The sequence below is a fragment of the Salmo salar genome, chromosome 13 (assembly GCF_965601325.2).
Source record: "Salmo salar chromosome 13, fSalSal1, whole genome shotgun sequence".
NCBI lineage: Eukaryota > Metazoa > Chordata > Actinopteri > Salmoniformes > Salmonidae > Salmo > Salmo salar.
In genome coordinates this window covers 29,300,661-29,327,753 of record NC_138303.1, presented here as the reverse complement: position 1 = coordinate 29,327,753, position 27,093 = coordinate 29,300,661, and the positions used below count along the sequence as shown (strand labels likewise).

At 42.1% G+C, this 27,093-nt stretch overlaps 1 protein-coding gene across 2 annotated transcripts; it reads left to right on the top strand.

The window, feature by feature from the left end:
• On the top strand, window positions 1-26,883 carry LOC106566785 (inosine-5'-monophosphate dehydrogenase 2). 2 transcript variants are annotated; one of them, XM_014135172.3, is made up of 15 exons: window positions 1-420; window positions 2,990-3,038; window positions 3,383-3,484; window positions 12,316-12,390; window positions 12,836-13,042; window positions 13,209-13,296; window positions 13,405-13,604; window positions 13,702-13,792; window positions 13,890-13,985; window positions 15,415-15,486; window positions 17,474-17,617; window positions 18,057-18,201; window positions 23,559-23,702; window positions 23,815-23,898; window positions 24,304-26,883. In XM_014135172.3, the coding sequence occupies exons 1-15, from the start codon at window positions 275-277 to the stop codon at window positions 24,323-24,325; spliced, it is 1,665 nt and encodes a 554-aa protein (XP_013990647.1). In that variant the 5' UTR covers window positions 1-274; the 3' UTR covers window positions 24,326-26,883. The 2 variants fall into 2 exon arrangements, with proteins under 2 accessions (XP_013990647.1, XP_013990648.1); XM_014135173.3 differs by lacking the exon at window positions 15,415-15,486 and having other exon boundaries at window positions 2-420.
• Window positions 26,884-27,093: the final 210 nt, after the last annotated feature.

The following is a 27,093-nucleotide window of genomic DNA, read 5'->3' as shown; positions in this document are numbered from 1 at the left end:
GAACGAATCGTTCACAAACTGCACATCACGAACACGTGTGCGACCAGAGCTACCGCCAAACAGGGCAGGAGCTTGATAACATTAAAGGCCGAAGAATTAAAAGGGCATTTCGGTTTATTTTCTACTGTTGTGAATGCATTACATATCATTTTTATAGACTTGACTTTAACAAAGCACGCGGGGGACAGTGCGCATGGTCGCACCACACCACAGCTGACTGACAGATCGGAACTAGGAGTGAAGCAAAGAAACGAAGAAAGTTCTCGGTCGTTGTATGTTTAGCACCAAAGTGACTGATCAAACACCCAATAGATTGTGTATCATGGCTGACTACTTGATCAGTGGACAGACTGGTTACGTGCCCGATGATGGACTGAGCGGGCAGCAACTCTTCAACTGCGGGGACGGCCTTACGTACAAGTAATTATTGGGATTTGGCAGTCGCATTTATTTTTTTACAGTCTATGGTCGCATGGCTCCTTGATGAAATCCATCTCAATTAGCTTGCGTTGTTAGTTTCTCTGCAAGCCCTATATTAAGTCTTAAACACATGACATTATTATTTGCGCATGTAGGGGCTTTGAGTCATTGCAGTACACGCAGTAAATTACATCTTTCTACATGGGTCTGCCGACTTAGGTTTCCCGGCTCAACTCTTGCTTTCAAGTGACATCGAGTTGCGTAACAATTTGACTTTGGGGACTGATGCAAATCTACCAACATAATGAAGTAGCTAGCTGGGTATTTGATTAGGTTCTGGATAAGCCTGGCTATTCAGTTATGCATGGTTTGGACGTTCCTCTATTGTAGTACACTACATGACCAAAAGTATGTGGACACCTGCTTGTCGAACATCTCATTCCAAAATCATGGGCATTTATATGGAGTTGGTCCCCTTTTGCTGATATAACAGCCTCCCCTCTTCTGGGAAGGCTTTCCACTAGATGTTGGAACATTGCTGCGGGGGCTTAATTCCATTCAGCCACAAGAGCATTAGTGAGGTCGGGCACTGATGTTGGGCGATTAGACCTGGCTCGCAGTTGGCGTTCCAATTCATCCCAAAAGTGATCGATGGGGTTGAGGTCATGGCTCTGCAGGCCAGTCAAGTTCTTCCACACCGATCTCGACAAACCATTTTTGTATGGACTTCGCTTTGTGTACAGGGCATTGTCATGCTGAAACAGGAAAGGGCCTTCCCCAAACTTTTGCCACAAAGTTGGAAGCACAGAATCGTCTAGAATGTCATTGTATGCTGTAGCGTTAAGATTTCCATTTACTGGAACTAAGGGGCCTAGCCCGAACCATGAAAAACAGCCACAGACTATTATTCCTCCTCCACCAACTTTATAGTTGGAAATATGCATTGGTACCATATAGCGTTTTCATGGCATCTGTCAAACCCACATTTGTCCATTGGACTGCCAGATGGTAAAGCATGATTCATCATTCCAGAGAACTCATTTCCACTGCTCCAGAGTCCAATGGCGGCAAGCTTTACACCACTCCAGCTGACGCTTGGCATTGCACATGGCTACCCATTTCATGAAGCTCCCGACAAACAGTTATTGTGCTGACGTTGCTTCCAGAGGCAGTTTGGAACTCAGTAGTGAGGACAGGCAATTTTGTATTTATTTATTATGTGTGTGTGTGTGTGTGTGTGTTTTTTACGTGCTTCAGCACTGAGCGGTTCTGTTCTGTGAGCTTGTGTAGCCTACAACTTCGTGGCTGAGCCGTTGTTGCTCCTAGACGTTTCCACTTCACAATAACAGTTGACCGGGGCATCTCTAACAGGGCAGAAATTTGACAAACTGACTTGTTGGAAAGGTGGCATCCTATGATGGTGCCATGTTGAAAGTCACTAAGCTTTTCAGTAAGGCCATTAGACTGCCAATGTTTGTCTATGGAGATTGCATGTATGTGTGCTCGATTTTATACACGTCAGCAACGGGTGTGGATGAAATAGTCAAATCCACTCATTTGAAGGGGTGTCCACATAAGTTTGTATATATAGTATATTTAGGTCCATGCATTTATGGCACTGCATCACCCTTATTGAGGGTGTCTGGGACATGTTTCTTAATTCTGTTTATTAATCAGCCTACTTTCAGTGTCTGACACACAAGACAATAACTATTTTGTGGTCAGATACGTTAGCTTAGTTTCCAGCAGTTGAATTAGGAAATACCATGAAGGCATGACATGCCTTGTGACGATGTTTGACAAGAATGTAATTATGACACTCTGGAGGCACCATTATGTCAAGATTTTAGCAAAAGGGTCTGATTGTATTGGAATGACACGAACAATAAGTAGTTGTTAGGTAGAAATATAGCCTATTTGGCAGTCAGTCAGCCACTGTCTGCTACAGTGCCTTATCTCTTGTCTGCTCTTTCAGTGAAGTTACCACCACATCTCATTCTGCTAATTCCTTGCTTAATCTCCTAGAAACATGGGTCACACATTGACTATTTAGGTGTTTATAGTACCAGTATACACCAAAATGAAGATGCAAGTGGAACAGCATGCTTTAAATCTCAACTAGTTAGTACAAGACACACAGTACGCTTGGAAACTTCTCAGGACCTTTAGGAATGTGTTGACCATCAGCACTAATGTGTAGTAACACAGGACTCTGTTGCCTGCTCATCAGATGCATGCACACCACGTAACATACACCCAACTTCTCAGAAAAATTATCCACTTGAAGTTCCAGATATCTCAGATGATCAAATACTGAGCTTGCAGTACCACTCAAGTGGTACCATTTTTTTTACGGCCACTGTGTCAATGAAAAAAAACATAGCATAGAATATGACTGAAGATGGAAATTAACCTTTGGCTTCCCCTTGTGTGATTTCGTAACACCTTGCAGTACATTATGTGTGAAATTGCAAACGTGTGTGTGAATGCCATTGATAGATTGTATGCAGCATGTGAGGCCTGGCCCTGCTCTCCTCTCAACCCTTCTCTCTCACTCACTCACTCACAGTGACTTCCTGATTCTTCCAGGGTATATTGACTTCACATCGGAACAGGTGGTGAGTAGAACCCTTGTTCTTCAAGACAATAGGGCTTCTGTCTCTCCATGACCGGGGTCTAATTCATTAGTGCACACTAGCAAAACAATTTGCAACAGAAACCAAAAACAAGCATTTCTTATTGGACAATTTCAGGTAGTCCCTGCCTGTTTCAATCCGTTTTCTTCTGTTTGGCGCCTGTAAATACAACCCAGGGTTCCATTTATGAAGGAAGAACTTCCCATTGTAACCTTGATTTGTAGCAGAGCCTTATTCATTAGGCATACCCCCTAAAAGTTGTTTGTTACTACAATAAGTGTTTGTTACAAGTATTCACTGTAGAAACTGGTTTGTTTCCTCTGCAGGATTTGACTTCAGCCCTGACAAAACAGATCACCATGAAAACGCCTTTTGTATCCACCCCAATGGACACAGTCACAGAGTCAGCGCTGGCCATTGCCATGGCAGTAAGTCTGGTTTAAACACACACACTTTGGCATGGCGTCATAATTGAAGGTTTTAGTTAAAAGTAGACTCTGCAATTCACAAAGTAAACAGCTGTATCGGGTCAACTTACGAAAAACTAAGAGCGTGAAACGTGAGGCTAATCTTCTCCGCACTTGTTGGCACGCAGCTACCAAAGAGGCAAGAAGGAATTAAAGAAGGATCATCACATAATTGGCATATATATTACTCTTACAGAATTTCCACATGGGTGAGGATATTGGAAATTGAATCAAAGCCTACTAGATGATAAATTGTTTATAACTAGGACTGAAGAATTTATAACTGACTTTTTCAGACATAGCATAGGTACAGCAGATCCTCTTATTGTATGGGGCACTTTTAAATGTGCTTTTTAGAGGCCATGCAATTCAGTACTCATCTATAAAAAAAAAAAGAAGCAATTTAGATCAAAGGAGTCCATATTAACAAAGGAAATTGAAGGACTCACAGTACAGATAGCAATAAAAACTGTACCATAGAGGCACAGAATAAGTTAGAGGAAAAACAAAAAGAAATGGAGGAACTTATTCAAGAAAGATCCAATGTAACATATTATAAAAATAAAGCGAACTGAAAGGAATATGGGGGAAAATGCACCAAATTCTATTTCAATCTTCAACATAGAAATGCTACCAAAGAAATGTATTGAAACTTCTTCCAAATGATGAGTCACGCATGATTCACCCAATAATATTTTGAAAGAGGAAGTAAAGTATTTTAAGAATATGTTTTAGTTTGCCTCCTCCATCTCCACTAACCGAAGCTAATTGTATAGATGTTTTTCCTATTAATAATGTAAAATTAACATCTGTACAGAAAGACTCATGTGAAGGCCAAAATACAGAGGAACTTCTTGATGCAATTAAAGCCTTCAAGTCCAGGAAACTCCAGGGCTGGATGGCAAACCAGTGGAAGTATACCAAACTTTTTTTTATATATACTCAGAGGACCATTATTAGCATGTTTTAACCACTTAAACTTTAGATTATCGGACACGCAACAAGAAGGTCTGATTTCATTATTACTGAAACAGGATCCAAGTGGTGTATATATAAAGATCCAGTCCATTTAAAAAAATTGGAGGCCTCTTACACTTCAGTGTTGTGATGCAAAAATTTGAGCTAAATGCTTGGTGCATAGAATTAAAAAGGTATTGTCAGATATTATTCATCCTAATCAGACAGGTTTTTTACATGGACGATACATAGGAGATAATATAAGACAAGTACTGGAAACAATAGAATACTATGAAATATCGGGGAAGCCAGGCCTGGTTTTCATAGCTGACTTTGAAATGGCTTTTGATAAAGTACAACTGGAGTTTATATATAAATGCCTGGAATATTTCAATGTTGGAGAATCTCTTATAAAATGGGTTAAAGTTATGTATAGTAACCCTAGGTGTAAAATAGTAAATAATGGCTACATCTCAGAATATTTTTAACTGTCAAGAGGAGTAAAACAAGGTTGTCCACTATCTGCATATCTATTTATTATTGCCATCGAAATGTTTGCTGTTAAAATTAGATCCAACAATAATATATAGGGATTAGAAATCTGTGGCTTAAAAACAAAGGTTTCATTCTACGCTGATGATTCATGTTTTCTTTTAAAACCACAATTAGAATCCCTCCACAGCCTCATAGAGGATCTAGATACTTTTACTAACCTCTCTGGACTAAATCCAAATTATGATAAGTATTACGTATTGGATCACAAAAAAATGCAACTTTTACATTACCGTGTAGTTTACCAATAAAATGGTCTGATGGGGATGTGGACATACTCGGTATACAAATCCAGAAATAAAGAAATGATCTCACTCCGATAAATTTTTATAGAAAGTTAGCAAAAATAGATAAGATCTTGCTACCATGGAAAGGAAAATACCTGTCGATTTGTGGGAAAATCACCCTGATTAACTCTTTAGTCATATCACAGTTTACCTATTTGCTTATGGTTTTGCCTACACCTAGTGGCCTGCTTTTTAAATTATATGAACAAAAAATATTCAAGTTTATTTGGAATGGCAGGCCAGACAAAATTAAAAGGGCCCATTTCTATAACGAATATGAATTCGGAGGGCAGAAATGATTAAATATTAAAGCATTAGATCTCTCACTAAAGGCATCAGTCATACAAAAGTTATACTTCAATCCAAACTGGTTCTCTAGTAAATTGGTAGGAATGTCTCACCCCATGTTCAAGAATGGCCTTTTTCCCTTTATTCAGATTACAACTGCACACTTTTGGTTGTTTGAAAACGAAATCATCGCCAAAATATCGTTATTTTTTAAACAAGCCATAGAAAGTTGGTTGCAATTTCAGTTTAATCCACCTGAAAAGACAGAACAAATAATACAACAAATATTGTGGTTAAACTTAAATATAATAATTGATAAAAAAATATATACATATTGATAAAATGTTTTAAGAAGGTATAATTTTTGTAAATTATATCATAAATAGCACTGGTGGGATTATGTCACACATGCAGCTAACACAGACATATGGAAATGTCTGTCTACCCAATATTACAACCAACTAATTGCAGCATTACCACAAAAATGGAAGAGGCAAATAGAAGTGGGAAAAAATAATGAACTTGTCTGTCGGCCCTGCATTAAAGAACAGAAATGGTTAAATAAAATTGTGATGAATAAAAACATATACCAATTTCATTTAAGGACCAAAAAATTGACAGCTGTGCCAAATAAATTGCAAAGTAGTTGGGAAGAGATTTTTGATGTATTCATTCCATGGCACATGGTTTATGAATTGACACGCAAAACAACGCCGGATTCAAAACTTCGAATTTTTCAATTTAAATTATTATACAAAATTCTTGCAACCAATAGAATGTTATATATATGGGGGATACAATCTTCCCAGCTCTGCAGATTTTTCTGCGAGGAGGTAGTCATTAGATCATTTATTTTGGTACTGTCCATATGTAGCTCGTTTTTGGTCACAGGTCCAGGAATGCCTGAAGAATGGCAACATTTGCCTAGAACTAAGTCATAGTCAATCAATAATATAATTATTTTAGCAAAAATGTTCATCTTTAATTTACAGTCTGTAGAAGCTATAAGAATAGAAAGATTCAGTACTTTTGTGAAGCATCACAACACAGTTGAAATATATATGGCAAATCAAAATCAAATCACATTTATTTGCCACATACACATGGTTAGCAGGTGTTAATGCAAGTGTAGCGAAATGCTTGTGCTTCTAGTTCCGACCATGCAGTAATATCTAACAAGTAATCTACCAATTCCACAACAACTACCTTGTACACACAAGTGTAAAGGAATGAATACGAATATGTACATAAAAATATATAAATGAGTGATGGCCGAACGGCGTAGGCAAGATGTAATAGATGGTATGGAGTACAGTATATACATATGAGATGAGTATTGTAGGGTATGAAAACATATAAAGCAGCATTGTTTAAGGTGGCTAGTGATACATTATATCAGGATGGCAAGATGTAATAGATGGTATGGAGTACAGTATATACATATGAGATGAGTAATGTAGGTTATGAAAACATAAAGCGGCATTGTTTAAAGTGGCTAGTGATACATCTAATTACATCAAGATGGCAAGATGCAGTAGATGGTATCGCGTACAGTATATACATATGAGATGAATAATGTAGGTTATGTAAACATTATCTAATATAAATAATATAAAGTGGCAAGTGATAAATTGATTACATCAATTTTCCCATTATTAAAGTGGCTTGAGTTGAGTCAGTATGTTGGCAGCAGCCACTCAATGTTAGTGATGGCTGTTTAACAGTCTGATGGCCTTGAGATAGAAGCTGTTTTTCAATCTCTCTGTCCCAGCTTTGATGCACCTGTACTGACCTCGCCTTCTGGATGTTAGCGGGGTGAACAGGCAGTGGCTCGGGTGGTTGCTGTCCTTGATGATCTTTTTGGCCTTCCTGTGACATCGAGTGGTGTAGGTGTCCTGGAGGGCAGGTAGTTTGCACCCGGTGATGCGTTGTGCAGACCTCACTACCCTCTGGAGAGCCTTCCGGTTATGGGTGGAGCAGCTGCAGTACCAGGCGGTGATACAGCCCGACAGGATGCTCTCGATTGTGCATCTGTAAAAGTTTGTGAGTGTTTTTGGTGACAAGCCGAATTTCTTCAGCCTCCTGAGGTTGAAGAGGGGCTGCTGCGCCTTCTTCACCACGCTGTCTGTGTGGGTGGACCATTTTCAGTTTGTCCGTGATGTGTACGCCGAGGAACTTAAAACTCTCCACCCTCTCCACTGCTGTCCCGTCAATGTAGATAGGGGGCTGCTCCCTCTGCTGTTTCCTGAAGTCCACGATCATCTCCTTTGTTTTGTTGACATTGAGTGCGAGGTTATTTTCCTGACACCACACTCCCTGAAGGGCCCTCACCTCCTCCCTGTAGGCAGTCTCGTCGTTGTTGGTAATCAAGCCTACCACTGTGGTGTCGTCTGCAAACTTGATAATTGAGTTGGATGCGTGCATGGCCACGCAGTCGTGGGTGAACAGGGAGTACAGAAGAGGGCTGAGAACTCACCCTTGTGGGGACCCAGTGTTGAGGATCAGCGGGGTGGAGATGTTGTTACCTACCCTCACCACCTGGGGGCGGCCTGTCAGGAAGTCCAGGACCCAGTTGCAGCTCCAAAACGGATGGTGTTAAGAGATAGATGGGAGGGGTTGAATGGAGCTGAAGGGTGGGACTAATAACAAGACAACAAATGTAAAACATATGGGGTCAGTAAAATGTATATAGGTTTAGAAATTTTGTGAAATAGCACAGTTACAAATAGAAATCAAACTGGATGGACATCAGACATAGAGGAAGGACTAAAAACAAACAAAATATGACTATTGTAAAATAGATTTGGTCTGTAAAATGTGTATAATATGTATAAACTGAAGGTAGAAGCCAAAGTGTTATTGTTTATTAGTTTACTCCAATTGAGGGAAGGGTGTTAGGGTTTGCGGGGAATAATAAAGGTATATTTGTTTTAAAGTATGCATGTGTGTATATACACTGCTCAAAAAAATAAAGGGAACACTTAAACAACACAATGTAACTCCAAGTCAATCACACTTCTGTGAAATCAAACTGTCCACTTAGGAAGCAACACTGATTGACAATAAATGTCACATGCTGTTGTGCAAATGGAATAGACAACAGGTGGAAATTATAGGCAATTAGCAAGACACCCCCAATTAAGGAGTGGTTCTGCAGGTGGTGACCACAGACCACTTCTCAGTTCCTATGCTTCCTGGCCGATGTTTGGTCACTTTTGAATGCTGGCGGTGCTTTCACTCTAGTGGTAGCATGAGACAGAGTCTACAACCCACACAAGTGGCTCAGGTAGTGCAGCTCATCCAGGATGGTACATCAATGCGAGCTGTGGCAAGAAGGTTTGCTGTGTCTGTCAGTGTAGTGTCCAGAGCATGGAGGCGCTACCAGGAGACAGGCCAGTACATCAGGAGACGTGGAGGAGGCCGTAGGAGGGCAACAACCCAGCAGCAGGACCGCTACCTCCGCCTTGTGCAAGGAGGAGCACTGCCAGAGCCCTGCAAAATGACCTCCAGCAGGCCACAAATGTGCATGTGTCTGCTCAAACGGTCAGAAACAGACTCCATGAGGGTGGTATGAGGGCCCGACGTCCACAGGTGGGGGTTGTGCTTACAGCCCAACACCGTGCAGGACGTTTGGCATTTGCCAGAGAACACCAAGATTGGCAAATTCGCCACTGGCGCCCTGTGCTCTTCACAGATGAAAGCAGGTTCACACTGAGCATGTGACAGACGTAACAGAGTCTGGAGACGCCGTGGAGAACGTTCTGCTGCCTGCAACATCCTCCAGCATGACCGGTTTGGCGGTGGGTCAGTCATGGTGTGGGGTGGCATTTCTTTGGGGGGCCGCACAGCCCTCCATGTGCTCGCCAGAGGTAGCCTGACTGCCATTAGGTACCGAGATGAGATCCTCAGACCCCTTGTGAGACCATATGCTGGTGCGGTTGGCCCTGGGTTCCTCCTAATGCAAGACAATGCTAGACCTCATGTGGCTGGAGTGTGTCAGCAGTTCCTGCAAGAGGAAGGCATTGATGCTATGGACTGGCCCGCCCGTACCCCAGACCTGAATCCAATTGAGCACATCTGGGACATCATGTCTCGCTCCATCCACCAACGCCACGTTGCACCACAGACTGTCCAGGAGTTGGCGGATGCTTTAGTCCAGGTCTGGGAGGAGATCCCTCAGGAGACCATCCGCCACCTCATCAGGAGCATGCCCAGGCGTGGTAGGGAGGTCATACAGGCACGTGGAGGCCACACACACTACTGAGCCTCATTTTGACTTGTTTTAAGGACATTACATCAAAGTTGGATCAGCCTGTAGTGTGGTTTTCCACTTTAATTTTGAGTGTGACTCGAAATCCAGACCTCCATGGGTTGATAAATTGGATTTCCATTGATTATTTTAGTGTGATTTTGTTGTCAGCACATTCAACTATGTAAAGAAAAAAGTAATTAATAAGATTATTTCATTCATTCAGATCTAGGATGTGTTATTTTAGTGTTCCCTTTATTTTTTGGAGCAGTGTATATATGTATGTATGGGTATGTATGTACAGTTGAAGTCAGAAATGTACATACCGTTAGGTTGGAGTCATTAAAACTCATTTTTCAACCACCACAAATTTCTTGTTAACAAACTATAGTTTTGGCAAGTCGGCTAGGACATCTCCTTTGTGCATGACACAATACATGTTTCCAACAATTGTTTACAGACAGATTATTTCACTTATAATTCACTGCATTACAATTCCAGTGGGTCAGAAGTTTACATACACTAAGTTGACTGTGCCTTTAAACAGCTTGGAAAATTCCCGAAAAATATGTCATGGCTATAGAAGCTTCTGATAGGCTAATTGACATAATTTGAGTCAATTGGAGGTGTACCTGTGGATGTATTTCAAGGCCTACCTTCAAACTCAGTGCCTCTGCTTGACATCATGGGAAAATGAAAAGATATTAGCCAAGACCTCAGAAAAAAAGTCTGGTTAATCCTTGGGAGCAATTTCCAAACGCCTGAAGGTACCACCTTCATCTGTACAAACAATAGTACGCAAGTATAAACACCATGGAACCACGCAGCCGTCATACCGCTCAGGAAGGAGACACGTTCTGTCTCCTAGAGATGAACGTACTTCGGTGCGAAAAGTGCAAATCAATCCCAGAACAACAGCAAAGAACCTTGTGAAGATGCTGGAGGAAACGGGTACAAAAGTATCTATATCCATAGTAAAACGAGTCCTATATCGACATAACATGAAAGGCCGCTCAGCAAAGAAGAAGCCACTGCTCCAAAACCACCATAAAAAGCCAGACTACGGTTTGCAACTACACATGGGGAAAAAGATTGTACTTTTTGGAGAAATGTCCTCTGGTCTGATGAAACAAAAATAGAACTGTTTGGCCATAATGACTATTGTTATGTTTGGAGGAAAACGGGGGAGGCTTGCAAGCCGAAGAACACCATCCTAACCGTGACGCACGGGGGTGGCAGCATCATGTTGTGGGGGTGCTTTGCTGCAGGTGGGACTGGTACACTTCACAAAATAGATGGCATCATGAGGAGGAAAATTACGTGGATATATTGAAGCAACATCTCAAGACATCAGTCAGGAAGTTAAAGCTTGGTCGCAAATGGGTCATCCAAATGGACAATGACCCCAAGCATACTTCCAAAGTTGTGGTAAAATGGCTTAAGGACAACAAAGTCAAGGTATTGGAGTTGCCATCACAAAGCCCTGACCTCAATCCTATAGAAAACTTGTGGGCAGAACTGAAAAAGCGTGTGCGAGCAAGGAGGCCTACAAACCTGACTCCGTTACAACAGCTCTGTCATGGAGGAATGGGCCAAAATTCACCCAACTTATTGTGGGAAGCTTGTGGAAGGCTCCCCGAAACGTTTGACCGAAGTTAAACAATTGAAAGGCTATGCTACCAAATACTAATTGAGTGTATGTAAACTTCTGAACCACTGGGAATGCGATGAAAGAAAAAAAAGCTGAAAAAAATCACTCTACTATTATTCTGACATTTCACATTCTTAAAATAAAGTGGTGATCCTAACTGACCGCAAACAGGGATTTTTCACTAGGATTAAATGTCAGGAATTGTGAAAAACTGAGTTTAAATGTATTTGTCTAAGGTGTATGTAAACTTCCGACTTTTATTATATATATATATATATATATATATATATTTACCCCCAAAATATATGGGGATTGGAAATGATCCAGACAATTACATTGATGGAAGCAACAATCTTTCTGCAATATTAAGCCCCACATTTTTTTGAAATAAAAAGGAATTAAAAACGGCTTTGTTGTGAATGACCAATCACATGGTCACAGGAGACCACAAGCCACAACCCTATAAAACCCCTGATGGTGTAAATATCATCAGCTATTGGAAAACAACTTCTACTTTCTCCCAGGCCAGGGTAACTTGAAGTGACTACAACAGCTGCACATATCCGTTTCACTTAAAATAGTAACCTAAGATAGTTGTGAACCCCCCCAGAGGCAAACGTCAGAGGAAACATCACAATCTTCATCGTAAAACAAAGGCCAGAATTCCCTCGAGGCTTGGAACAGTTTGTTCTGGATAAATCCTTACAGGCAACTTCAGTTAGGGTTAATGTCTGAGGACACACATTCTCTCACACACATTCTTACACGTGTGCACACACAAATAAAAATATGATGTCCCTTCTTTCAGCTCACGGGAGGAATAGGCTTCATCCACCACAACTGCACTCCAGAGTTCCAGGCCAACGAGGTCCGCAAGGTCAAGGTAATGACCCCTATGCCATGCTCTCTCTTTTTCACTCCCATCTCCTTTCATCTTTCTTTTCTGTTACATGTGTGTGTCTGTATGTTTGTCTCTGTTACTCATCTTATCGTCTGCTCTCTCGGTTTGATCTTCCTGCCAAACTAGTTGCTACTGTTTCACTGTAGTGTTCCCGCCAGGCAATCTTTTTCTTTATATTCTCAGATTTGGATCTATCGCTCATGCTCTGTCTGGCTTGCTTTTTAAATACCCTGTAGGTTTGCAGAGTGTAATAGATATCCTTACCCTCTCGCTCCTCTCCCTGTTCACTTTTCTCCTCTTCCCCCTCCCCCAATTTATATTATCCTTCCTGCTACCTCATTCCTCTCTCCACCCCCTCCACCCTGCTCCCTCTTTTCCCCCTCATCTCCCTCCTTCTCCTGCCTGCCTCCTTCCCTCTCTCTCCCAGCGGTACGAGCAGGGCTTCATCACAGACCCGGTGGTGATGAGTCCTACAGACCGTGTGGCAGACGTGTTCCAGGCCAAGGCACGCCACGGCTTCTGCGGCATCCCCATCACAGACAACGGCCACATGGGGGGCCACCTTGTTGGCATCATCTCCTCGCGGGACATTGACTTCCTGAAGGAGGAGGAGCACATCCTGCCACTCAGTGAGGTGTGTGTGGCTTAATACATATTATGGTTGAATGTTATTCGGTCTTCGAGTTAGTATTTTTAAATCAGTGTATATGCATTTAGTTTACTTCCCTACCACTCTCTAACTGCCGTCCAAAGGTAAATGCTCATCTTCCTTTGTTTTCTCCTTTCCTTCCCCGCTACAGGTGATGACAAAGCTGGAGGACCTTGTCGTTGCTCCAGCTGGAGTGACACTGAAAGAGGCCAATGAGATCCTGCAGAGGAGTAAGAAAGGTGAGGAGGCGGGACCTGGGAAAAGGGGAAGGACAGTCCTATACATGTCAAATTCATGTGCCTCGTGATTAGATTTCCCCGTTCTAAATGGTGTCCATCTCTGTGTAGGTAAGCTGCCCATAGTGAACGAGGACGGCTGCCTGGTGTCCATCATCGCCAGGACAGATCTGAAGAAGAACAGGGACTTTCCCCTGGCCGCTAAAGACTCCCGCAAACAGTTGCTGTGTGGGGCAGCCATCGGCACGCACAACGATGACAAGTACAGACTGGACCTGCTGGTGCAGAGCGGAGTAGACGTGGTCGTACTGGTGGGTCACTGGTTCTCCTACCCCATCTCTTTGTTCTTCTCATATAGATACTTTCTCTTCTTCAATCTGTTCTTTAATGTTGCTCTCGTTCTTTAAGGACTCCTCTCAAGGGAACTCAATCTTCCAAATCAACATGATTAAGTACATCAAAGAGAAATACCCACTGCTTCAGGTCATTGGAGGCAATGGTAAGTGTTGGGACGCACACAGAAATGCTGCATTCTCAGAATTGCCCTCATGTACCACCCTTGACATTGTTGGTCTGTCTCCCCCTGCTTGTCTCAGTGGTAACTGCAGCCCAGGCCAAGAACCTGATCGATGCCGGGGTGGACGGCCTGCGCGTGGGCATGGGCAGTGGCTCCATCTGTATCACACAGGAAGGTAAGTCCCAAAAATGGCAGGCTTCCTAGCTCCCCTCCCACAGCTCTAACCCAATCGGGAGTCTCCAATCTGACCACCTTCCCACTAACGACTGAAATCGCCCCTTAGCCAAGTGTAGAAGTCTGTACAAAGGGTCCCATCCATAAGTGTTCGTCCTAGTTTTTTTTCTCTCTGTCTACTGGCTGTAGAGAATGCTGAATGGTTTTTCAGAATCAAATTGTGCTGCCATGCATGCTACATTCTAATACAGGCAATTTAACAGAATAAGAGCACCTGCTGAATGAATGCAGCATATGCAACATCCTCAAACCTCAATCAAACCACTTCAGAGCAAAACGTTCAACGAACAAACAATTGATTTTCTCAAGGGGCAGGTCCTCAGAAAGCACGCACAACTTTCTTCTTGTTCATCGTTCCTACCCTCTATTTTATGTTTCTCTCCGTCTCATTCTCCCCTTCTCTCTCCATCATGCTATTCTCTCTCCATCTTTCATGATCTGTTTTGGGTTTCTTATTTTCTATCTATCTATCGCTTCCTTCTATCTCTCTGTAGCAGTCTCTTTCTTTCTCTCTGTAGCAGTCTCTTTCTTTCTCTCTGTGTAGCAGTCTCCTTCTTTCTCTCTGTGAGCAGTCTCTTTCTTTCTCTCTGTAGCAGTCTCCTTCTTTCTCTCTGTAGCAGTCTCCTTCTTTCTCTCTGTAGCAGTCTCTTTCTTTCTCTCTGTAGCAGTCTCTTTCTTTCTCTCTGTAGCAGTCTCTTTCTTTCTCTCTGTAGCAGTCTCTTTCTTTCTCTCTGTAGCAGTCTCTTTCTTTCTCTCTGTAGCAGTCTCTTTCTTTCTCTCTGTGTAGCAGTCTCTTCTTTCTCTCTGTAGCAGTCTCCTTCTTTCTCTCTGTAGCAGTCTCTTTCTTTCTCTCTGTAGCAGTCTCTTTCTTTCTCTCTGTAGCAGTCTCCTTCTTTCTCTCTGTAGCAGTCTCTTTCTTTCTCTCTGTAGCAGTCTCTTTCTTTCTCTCTGTAGCAGTCTCTTTCTTTCTCTCTGTAGCAGTCTTTCTTTCTCTCTGTAGCAGTCTCCTTCTTTCTCTCTGTGTAGCAGTCTCTTTCTTTCTCTCTGTAGCAGTCTCCTTCTTTCTCTCTGTAGCAGTCTCTTTCTTTCTCTCTGTAGCAGTCTCTTTCTTTCTCTCTGTAGCAGTCTCCTTCTTTCTCTCTGTAGCAGTCTCTTTCTTTCTCTCTGTAGCAGTCTCTTTCTTTCTCTCTGTAGCAGTCTCTTTCTTTCTCTCTGTAGCAGTCTTTCTTTCTCTCTGTAGCAGTCTCCTTCTTTCTCTCTGTATCCCTCTCTTTCTCATCACCTTCGTTTCATTGTGTGGACCTCTCCTCTCCTCTCCTCTCCTCTCTTCTCTCTTGGTTTCACACTGCCTGTAATGTATGTCTCTCCAGCGCCTCTCAGTGTTCCTCCTGGTATAAAGCGCCACAGCCCCAAAACCCCAACTACTGTTACGGGATACTGCAGTAAGTCCCCCACCCCCCTACGCAGGGCTCTCTCTCATTGGCTCTACTACCACACTGTGCCCGCCCACCCGCCTTCACAGCCTCTCTGCATTGGTTGCTAACGGCTCTGCATCAGTAGAAGTAGTAGTCAAGCTGACCTTGGGTTTTTGGGTTTTTGTCCTTTTGTCCTTGACTAATCTGTCAGTCACCGTGTGTGACATCACACCTATCTTGTCTCGACATACCCTCATCATTACGACACATGCGCTATGTTTGGATGCATATGATGAAGTATGTTTTAGTAGTGGACCTGAGATGCATCCTTAAATGCAGTGCAGAGGCATGTGATGGACAGTCTCAGTCATGATGGTGTCTGTCAGTTAGGCCATTCACCTTCCCATCTGAAACAAGTTGTAACTTCTTTAGCAATATCAATTGGCCTACTACAGATGAAAGATATTTTCATCATTCTGCATCTGTCAATTTACTGTAAAAGGTCGTTGTCCCTGTTAAGAAAAAATAAACCTAGTCTTTTTCCCCAATGAGTTGTATTTAACTGCATTTACCCTGTCGGTTGTACACCAACCTATGCCCAGGTTTTCATATAGGAGTGGGGAGGGAGCCCTTAGCGCCGAATTAAACTGGCTGTTGTAAGGCATTTCATTCATTTACATATGTCATTGTTTCTAACACTTCATTTACATATGTCATTGACTTAACATATGATTTACAATGTGTTTGATCATAATATTATCATTATTTTAAGAGGTTAAATATGCATGACTGCAAAAACCTTCTGGTAGTGCTGGTCTGGATATTGAGTATTTTTTTTAGGTCATTATTTAGTATATTACATACCTGTAACAGTTAGACTGATCCAAAGCTCATGCATAATAATCACAGAAAAAGAAGTGGACATGAAGCTAAAATAATATTTTCCACTTTATCGACTTGTTTGATGTTCTAATGAAGTCATTTTAGAGTAAGAGTTCATAAAGAAATTCTCTGAAACGGATTGCTCATTTAAACTGTTACACAACATGTTTAGGAGGAAATTATAGCAATCGTCTACTTCTCAAATTTAGTGTTGGACAAAGCCTGCATACGAAACAAACTCCACTCAAAACACCTAAGACTTACTCAATTTGTTTTCTCTTTTCATTTTATGAATGTTATTTTCCCAAATAAACATCAACTTTGTATAATGTAATATAGTGTGCGGTTGGTCTATGTTTGCAAATTGGAAATCCTATCATGCCCCATCATCTTGCTATTTAATCAGTTTGATAATGATTCGATTTATCAGGTAAACACATGATAAAATACCATTCATTAAAATATAGTCCACTTAAGCAAGCCAAAACAATGTTTAATCTACAGCAAATCAACAAAAATATGAATTAATGCTGACTTATTAACTTCATAAACCAGGAAATTACATCAAATACATTCAAGGACAGACTGTCTGCTGTGTGTGAGAATGACTAGTCTGTCTCTGATAGGTGGCCTGCAGCAGGGTTTCCCAAACTTGGTCCTGGGCCCCCCTGGGCGCATGTTTTGGTTTTATGCCCTAGCACTACACTGCTGATTCAAATAACCATCTCATTAAGCTTTGATGATTTGAATCAGCTGTGTAGTGCTAGGGCAACAACCAAACCGTGGGCCCCAGTGTGTAGTGCTAGGGCAACAACCAAACCGTGGGCCCCAGTGTGTAGTGCTAGGGCAACAACCAAACCGTGGGCCCCAGTGTGTAGTGCTAGGGCAACAACCAAACCGTGGGCCCCAGGACTGCGTTTGGGAAACCCTGGTCTACATGTGCAGGCTTGGCTGGATATTCTCCATGACCTGTCAGCCTCAATTGAAGTGACAATAAGTCTGCGTTTACACAGGCAGCCCAATTCTGATATTTTTTCCACTAATTGGTCTACATGTGCAGTCTTGGCTGGATATTCAACTTGTGTGTGTGTGTTCTTTGTTCACACCTGTCCTCCTTCCCCTGTTTTCTCAGTGTTGGCATGCGGGCGTCCCCAGGCCACCGCCGTGTACAAGGTGTCGGAGTACGCCCGTCGATTCGGGGTGCCGGTCATTGCCGACGGGGGCATCCAGACCGTGGGGCACATTGCCAAAGCCCTGGCACTGGGGGCATCTACAGGTGAGTCAGGCTTAAATTAAATACCCATACACACACAAACTCTCATTATAGTCCTTTCAAACTCAACTCTGGACCTCAAAGCCAATTCCACTGCTTGTTTTCATTGTTCTCTTTTAATCAGGGACTGATTTAGACCTGGTATTCAACTCTTACCCTACGAGGTCCGGAGCTTGCTGGTTTTCTGTTCTACCTGATAATTAAATTGCACCCACCTGGTGTCCCACGTCTAAATCAGTCCCTGATTAAAGGGGAACAATGAAAACAAGCAGTGGAATTGGCTTCAATGTCCAGAGTTGAGTGGAGGGGTCTAAAGTACACACTCAGTGAAAGGTTTTTACAAAAGACACACCACAAGCATACACACATTCCATTAGCAGTGGATAAAGGGCTAACACTCACATTATCTAACGGTTACCTCTCCTTCCCTCTGTCTCTCCAGTGATGATGGGCTCTCTCCTGGCTGCCACCAGTGAGGCTCCAGGTGAATACTTCTTCTCTGATGGCATCAGGCTGAAGAAGTACAGAGGCATGGGCTCACTGGATGCCATGGACAAGAACCTGGGCTCCCAGACCAGATACTTCAGGTACTGAGGCGCAGTAATACTAATATAATAATTTGCCAATCATTTCATTCTGAACAGAACCATCATTTGTTCATTCCGACCAGCAAAATATAGTTCTGAACCGGTTCGAACCAACAAAAAAAAGTAACTGTTTATAAAGCATGTCATAACAACCCAGCGCTTCATCTGAATTAGGCCCACAGAATTATACCTGTGGAGGAGCGGAAACTATGAAGGAACTTTGAATGTCTTGGAACTTCAGAGAGTTGGCTTAACTAACGTTGGACCAGAGCTAGCCCTTGACCATGACTCTCAGTCCCATTACATTACGCATAATGCCGCCTAGAGTTTGTGAGCTAGACCAAAACTAGCTTGTGACATCTATGTACGGTAGATTATGCTTCTGAGGGAGGAGGAGGGGCAGGTAGCCTGCACACACACACTGGCAAAGATGTTCAGCTGGCAGGCAGGGTGACACCGGAATTCGTTTGAGTGACAAAGTGAGGGTTTTGCATAGGCGCTTTGTTGCGTTCTTTTGTGGGAATAGGAAAAAATGCCCGGAACGTAAAATAACGGTTCCCATGCTTTTAAAATAACGGTTCAGTTCCGGAACAGTATAGATCACTTTCGTTCTTGCTTCTGTTCCTCAAAAAATGTTTATTTTACATTTTTCAGTTCTGTTCCCTGAACCGGTTCCAACACCTGATACTAATACACTAGTAATACACATTTATTGTCTCCAGGGTTGTAATCATTAGGCACGAAGTGAAATAACAGACAGAGACACTACCTGAACGCTTGTTTTTGTTTCCCGTTGCAAAACATTTTGCTACAGTGTGCAATAATCAATGAATACGACCCAGGGGTAACTGGCTTTGAAGCAGGCAGTCAATCAAAAGACAAACAGCATATATACAGTGCCTTTCAGAAAGTATTCACACCCCTTGACTTGTTCCACATTTTGTTGTGTTACAGCCTGAATTTAAAATGGATTCAATTGCGATTCTTTTGGGCCACTGGCCTACACACAATACCCCATAATGCCATTAATATTTTTTTTTAAGCTGAAATGTCTTGAGTCAATAAGTATTCAACCTCTGTTATGGCAAACCTAAGTAACTTAAGGAGTAAAAATGTGCTTAACAAGTCACAATCATTTGCATGGACTCACTATGCAATGATAGTGTTTAACATGATTTTTGAATGACTACCTCATCTCTGTACCCCTCACATACAGATAATTGTAAGGTCCCTCAGTCGAGCAGTGAATTTAAAACAGATTCAACCACCAAGACCAGGGAGGTTTTCCAATGCCTCGCGAGGCCTGTACATATTAAAAATATTCCAAAACATGCATCCTGTTTGCAACAAGGCACTAAAGTAATACTGCAAAAAAATTTGGCAAATCAATTACCGTAAATTCCGGACTATAAGCCGCAACTTTTTTCCCAGCTTTGAATCTCGCGGCTTAAACAATGACGCGGCTAATATATGGATTTTTCCCGCTTTCAATTTTTTTTTCTCCAAAAAACACATTCTGTGACGTGCTCAGTTTTTTGGCGGCATGAAGCTTTCATTAGACCAATGAAATTGCCGAACGGGTTAAGGTCAAACAACTTTTTTGTTTACTGTTTAGATTAAATCGAGCGCTCTCAAACTTCCCATCATTCTGATTACGGTAGTCATTTTGTCACCCTCATCATGGCAAAGACACGGAGAAATGCATATGATGCAGCTTTCAAGTTGAAGGCGATTGATCTGGCTGTTGGAAAAGGAAATAGAGCTGCTGCACGGGAGCTTGGTCTTAATGATTCGATGATAAGACGTTGGAAACAGCAGCGTGAGGAATTGACTCAGTGCAAAAAGACAACTAAAGCTTACTGCAAATTTTTTATTTTTTGTTACAATCCGTGTTTCGTTAAAGCCTATTTATTTTTGTTACAAGCCATGTTTCGTTAAAGCCTGTGTAAAGTTCATTTGTTTCAATGTACCGGTAGGCACCTGCGGCTTATAGACATGTGCGGCTTATTTATGTTCAAAATAATATTTTTTTTTAAATTCAGTGGGTGCGGCTTATATTCAGGTGCACTTAATAGTCCGGAAATTACGGTACCTTTTTGTCCTGAATACAAAGTGTTATGTTTGGGGCAAATCCATTACAACGCATCACTGAGTACCACACTCCATATTTTCAAGCATAGTGGTGGCTGCATCATGTTATGAGTATGCTTGTAATCATTAAGGACTGGGGAGTTTTTTGGGATAAAAAAGAAACGTAATGGCGCTAAGTACAGGCAAAATCCTAGAGAAAAGCCTGGTTCAGTCTGCTTTCCACCAGACACTAGGAGATTAATTCACATTTCAGCAGGACAAAGGAGATGCAAAGGAGATCTCCTTCAAGACAAAGAAGATCGTGGATTACATGAAAAGGAGGACCAAGCACGCCCCCATTCTCATAGATGGGGCTGTAGTGGAGCAGGTTGAGAGCTTCAGGTTTCTTGGTGTCCACATCACCAACAAAGTAGAATGGTCCAAACACACCAAGACAGTCGTGAAGAGGGCACGACAAAACCTATTCCCCCTCAGGAGAGTGAAAATATTTGGCATGGGTCCTCAGATCCTCAAAAGGTTCTTCAGCTGCAACATTGAGAGCATCCTGACCGGTTGCATCACTGCCTGGTACGGCAACTGCTCGGCCTCCGACCGCAAGGCACTACAGAGGGTGGTGCGTACGGCCCAGTACATCACTTGGGCAAAGCTTCCTGCCATCCAGGACCTCTACACCAGGCAGTCAAAGACCCCAGCCACCCCAGTCATAGACTGTTCTCTCTGCTACCGCATGACAAGCGGTACCAGAGCGCCAAGTCTAGGGCCAAAAGGCTTCAACAGCTTCTACCCCCAAGCCATAAGAGTCCTGAACAGGTAATCAAATGACTACCCGGACTATTTGCAGTGTTTGTCGTCGTCCGTCTGTTCACCCCCCCCCCCCCCCTGCCAACCCCTCTTTTACGCTGCTTCTCTCCGTTTATCATCTATGCATAGTCACTAACTATACCTACATGTACATATTACCTCAATTAGCCCTACTAACCGGCGCCCCCGCACATTGACCCTGTACTGGTACCACCTGTATATAGCCTCGCTACTGTTATTTTCACTGTCATTTTACTGTTTTTATTTTGTATTTCTTTACTTATCTATTGTTTACCTAATACCTATTTTTTTACTTAAATTGCACTGTTGGTTAGGGATTGTAAGTAACATTTCACTGTAAGGTCTACAGTCGTGTCCAAAAGTTTTGAGAATGACACAAATATTAATTTTCATAAAGTTTGCTGCTTCAGTGTCTTTAGATATTTTTGTCAGATGTTACTATGGAATACTGAAGTATAATTACAAGCATTTCATAAGTGTCAAAGGCTTTTATTGACAATTACATGAAGTTGATGCTGAGTCAATATTTGCAGTGTTGACCCTTCTTTTTCAAGACCTATGCAATCCGCCCTGGCATGCTTTCAATTAACTTCTGGGCCACATCCTGACTGATGGCAGCCCATTCTTGCATAATCAATGCTTGGAGTTTGTCAGAATTTGTGGGGTTTTGTTTGTCCATCCGCCTCTTGAGGATTGACCACAAGTTCTCAATGGGATTAAGGTCTGGGGAGTTTCCTGCCCATGGACCCAAAATATTGATGTTTTATTCCCCATGCCACTTACTTAGTTATCACTTTTGCCTTATGGCAAGGTGCTCCATCATGCTGGAAAAGGCATTGTTCGTCACCAAACTGTTCCTGGATGGTTTGGAGAAGTTGCTCTCGGAGGATGTGTTGGTACCATTCTTTATTCATGGCTGTGTTCTTAGGAAAAATTGTGAGTGAGCCCACTCCCTTGGCTGAGAAGCAACCCCACACATGAATGGTCTCAGGATGCTTTACTGTTGGCATGACACAGGACTGATGGTAGCGCTCACCTTGTCTTCTCCGGACAAGCTTTTTTTCCGGATGCCCCAAACAATCGGAAAGGGGATTCATCAGAGAAAATGACTTTACCCCAGTCCTCAGCAGTCCAATCCCTGTACCTTTTGCAGAATATCAGTCTGTCCCTGATGTTTTTCTTGGAGAGAAGTGGCTTCTTTGCTGCCCTTCTTGACACCAGGCCATCCTCCAAAAGTCTTCATCTCACTGTGCGTGCAGATGCACTCACACCTGCCTGCATCCATTCCTTAGCAAGCTCTGTCCTGGTGGTGCCCCGATCCCGCAGCTAAATCAACTTTAGGAGACAGTCCTGGCGCTTGCTGGACTTTCTTGGGCGCTCTGAAGCCTTCTTTACAACAATTGAACTGCTCTCCTTGAAGTTCTTGATGATCCGATAAATGGTTGATTTAGGTGCAATCTTACTGGCAGCAATATCCTTGCCTGTGAAGCCCTTTTTGTGCAAAGCAATGATGACAGCACGTGTTTCCTTGCAGGTAACCATGGTTGACAGAGGAAGAACAAGGATTCCTAGCACCACCCTCCTTTTGAAGCTTCCAGTCTGTTATTCGAACTCAATCAGCATGACAGAGTGATCTCCAGCCTTGTCCTCGACAACTCACACCTGTGTTAACGAGAGAATCACTGACATGATGTCAGCTGGTCCTTTTGTGGCAGGGCTGAAATGCAGTGGAAATGTTTTTGGGGGATTCAGTTCATTTGCATGGCAAAGAGGGACTTTGCAATTAATTGCAATTCATCTGATCACTCTTCATAACATTCTGGAGTATATGCAAATTGCCATCATACAGACTGAGGCAGCAGACTTTGTGAAAATTTATATTTGTGTCATTCTCAAAACTTTTGGCCACGACTGTACACCTGTTGTATTCTGCGCACGTGACAAATAAACTTTGATTTAACAATAGCCTAAAATGCAAGGCCAAATCTACACTGGAGTTGTTACCAAAAAGACAATGTTCCAGGGTGGCCTAGTTACAGTTCTTACATAAATCTACTTGAAAATCTTTGGCAAGACCTGAAAATGGTTGTCTAGCAATGATTAACAACCAATTTGACAGAGCTTTGAAAAGAAAAATGGGAAAATGTTGCACAATCCATGTGTGGAAAGCTCTTAGAGACCTACCCAGAAAGACTGATGGTTGTAATCGTTGCCAAAGGTGCTTCTTCAAAGTATTGACTCAGGCCTGTGAATACTTATGTAAATGAGATATTTCTGTGTTTTATTTTCAATACATTTGCGAAAATGTCAAAATACATGTTTTCACTTTCATTATTGGGTATATTTTGAATTCAGGCTGTAACACAACAAAATGTGGAATAAGTCAAGGGGTATGAATACTTTCTGAAGGCACTATAGCTTACCCGTCTCCTCCCTCTCTCCAGTGAGTGTGACAAGATCAAGGTGGCCCAAGGTGTGTCGGGGGCGGTCCAGGACAAGGGCTCCATACATAAGTTTATTCCCTACCTGCTGGCTGGGATCCAGCACTCCTGTCAAGACATCGGATCCAAGAGCCTCACCCAGCTCAGGTACACATTTGAATGTAAATCAAAGTGAGCCTACTTTGATAACGCCATCTGTTCGAAGGCTGTGTGTGTGAGCTCGGGGCTCTGTGTAACATTATTTGTCTTCCCCCTGCAGAGCCATGATGTATTCTGGGGATCTGAAGTTTGAGAGGAGGACGACATCGGCCCAGATGGAGGGAGGAGTCCACAGCATGCACAGGTACTTACTGATGTGCTCTAGCTTGGCAGTGTTGGCTTGCCCATAGTGCAGCGCTGTCACAGAGGCTAACATTACAATATATTATCTGAGGATCTTCTGAAAATCTCAGTTCCACGTACAAGCCCCTAGATTTAGAATGGTTTCCCTTTCAAAACTAATCTCACTTCAACCTGCCTATATGTCTCTACAGTATCTGATCTCGGCCTGATGCAACATGTTGGTCATTTGTTATGTGATCCATTAATCTGTTAAACCTGTCTCTCTCTCTCTCTCTCTCTCTCTCTCTCTCTCTCTCTCTCTCTCTCTCTCTCTCTCTCTCTCTCTCTCTCTCTCTCTCTCCCTCTCCCTCTCCCTCTCCCTCTCCCTCTCCCCCTCTCCCTCTCCCTCTCCCTCTCACACACACAGTTATGAGAAGCGACTGTTCTAAGGAAGAGAACACAGTAGTGGGCTGCAGACTTGTGTTCCTCAAGCATACGCACATGCAAGCACAAACAACTACTTGCCAACCCCAAATCTGTCTGCCCTTGAGCAAGGCACTTAACACTAATTGCTCCAGGGTCGCCGTTGATAATTGCAGACCCTGGCCGTGACCCCACTCTCTTAGTGTGTCTCAGGGAGAGTTGGGATATGCAAAAATAAGTTTCTAATTCACACATGCGTATTAATACACACATGTACATGTGTGAAATAGGAAAAATATTAGCACCCACAATTATTACACACTCACACAAGTGCTGGGCGATTAGTTCTTTTTGAAGGTAGTTTCGGTTCGATTAGGAAAAAAGAAATCGGTTTCGATTATTTTTTTAAACATTAAATGCATTATGAAATAATGACATTAAAATGATTTTATAGCTTTTTAATGGAAATTCCAAAGCCAAAAATGGTGAACATTCAATTGCCAAACTAAAAATATTCCATGGTCTCTTTCAGGTCCACATTCGGTAGACATCAAAAGAAAAACAGGAAATTACTATGAATTAATATTTCAGTTGTGTATATTACTTACTTTTTATTTGATAACTTTATTTTTCATTCCTTAAAGTCATCATGTATTACTTAGTCATCCTATTTAGCTAACTGGACTAAGCATGCTGCAGAGCTGTCTGATGTAATAATTTTACTAGTTATTCAAAGTAGATGAGGCATACTTTCCCAAACTGTCTCTCTCTCTCATTGTTGTGTTGTGCAGTAGTGGTATATGGGTAAAATCATTGGGGAAGCCAAGCCAGCCAGGAAAAGAAAATCCAAATGATAACCTATATGTTGTGATAATTGCGTTGTTTGCTCTATAACCTGTTATATCACGGTGGCAAGGCATGTGAACTATAGGCCTAAAGGCCAAGACAATAAGAAGACACAGTGGCATAATAAATTAAACCACACCCGTTTCATCACAAATCCAGAGAGCAACATCTGTCCGGTGAAGTCCACAAAGCATATGGCATGTAACAAACAGTTACATGACCTACAGCATAATCAAGCACGTTAATGTTACCGACATTTTCAAACTACTAAACAACTATTGATTTAGAACACCAGAGTTACCAACCGCAAGTTCCAAAGAAAACAGGAGCTGCCTCCAATATTCCAGCACCATTTCAACTTTAACATGTCAACATCATCAAATCACCTCTGCTTAGTCTAATACAGTGACAACTAAAAGATACCAAAAACGATTTAGTCCAATCAACATAAGCTAAATATGATGTGGTACTGATTTCTCTGTGTGCGGCGTGCTTGCAAGTAGAAAAACGTGGACTCGCCTAACTGGTATAGGAACGCCAATGCCATCCTCTCTTTCATGTTGCCGAAACGGTCTATGACTGTCATATACAGTACATATTTTACATTTTTGTTGTCCAAGGCTACCTGGCTAAAATGCTTGCTCGCTAGCCTAACTTTCTTTCATGGGCAACAATGAGCCAGCTAGTTATCAGGCCAGGGGCACAATATATGAATTTATGGTTGGATCAGAATCACCGTTATAATCAAATAAGAATGTTTTTAACTGACTTGCCTAGTTAGATTTATTTTTTATTTTTAAATTGGCCAGTACAGAGAATTAAGTAAAATCACAAGTCCAAATCCTTATCGCCATCCATGGCTATTTTAGACAACAACACAACAATTCCATTTTTTTTCTGCCAATGACGTTTGGCTTGATGTGATGTGAAGCCAAATCCAAACTGGCTTCCCTTGACCCTTTTTTTTGGTGCGACAGGACCATTCACAGTTTAGATCAATGCTGATTGGCTAATATTTTATATTAGGGAGGGCAAATGCTACGGGTGGCATCAATATCATACTCTTTTTGACCAGACAGCACCGGATAGATGGGCTATAGAGACAGAGAGGCTCTTGCGAATTTAAGGACAATTATTAAACAGATTATTTTTTTCCATTTTTGGGGGAAGCCTAGCTTCCCTTGGCAGCCATGAATAGACACCACTCACGTTGTGTACATTCCTTTTTCATCCAGTCTATGCGGTCTGTGTGTATCTAACATAACGTAGCAGACGTAAAAGTGTATCCGTCTCTGTCCACACCGGAAAGAACAGGCGCAATGGATTATGATCATTGTAGTTAATTACCAATTTTCTGCACTAAACTATGTTGAATATTTTCTTAATGAAAACTACAACACCCTTCAGCACAGCGTTCCACATAGTTCTTGACTTGATTTCTCTCGTGAATTATTTGATTTATCTCCAGAGAAACGGCGTGTTGGACTCACACAAAAAAAAACGACATTTCGGTTAATCGCTCAGCACTAACACACACAAACATAAATGACCTTAGCCATCAGTCTTCCCTGACAGACAGACATGCTCTGCTCTCCCAGATAGAGCATGCTCTGTCTGTCTGTTTGTCTATCCGTCAGTACTGTGATGGAGTGTTTTTGTGTAATCAGATGCCTCCCATGTCCTTGTGAAATAAACTGACTTTGAATAAGTCAAATAAAAAAGTAAACATTTTCAACAAGCTTTTGTTGTTATTGTGGTAATTTATCAAGTGTAGAGATATTGTAAACACATTTGGGTTGAAATATATGCGTATTTATAATTGTAATATTTATTTTCTGTGTATAAAGTATTCTCAAATAATGTGGCCGAAAAATATAAATTATTGGAACCAAGACTTACATAAGTGTCACGTAGACGCAGGAAACAGGTGCAGAAGGTGAGTTTATTA

Bases quoted from the DNA above. Each gene is read 5' to 3' on its own strand.
- LOC106566785 (XM_014135172.3), top strand. From the start codon at position 275: ATGTTTAGCACCAAAGTGACTGATCAAACACCCAATAGATTGTGTATC. The intron at 12,391-12,835 runs GTAATGACCCCT...TCTCTCTCCCAG, and splicing joins ACGAGGTCCGCAAGGTCAAG to CGGTACGAGCAGGGCTTCAT. The intron at 23,899-24,303 runs GTACTTACTGAT...TCACACACACAG, and splicing joins GGAGTCCACAGCATGCACAG to TTATGAGAAGCGACTGTTCT.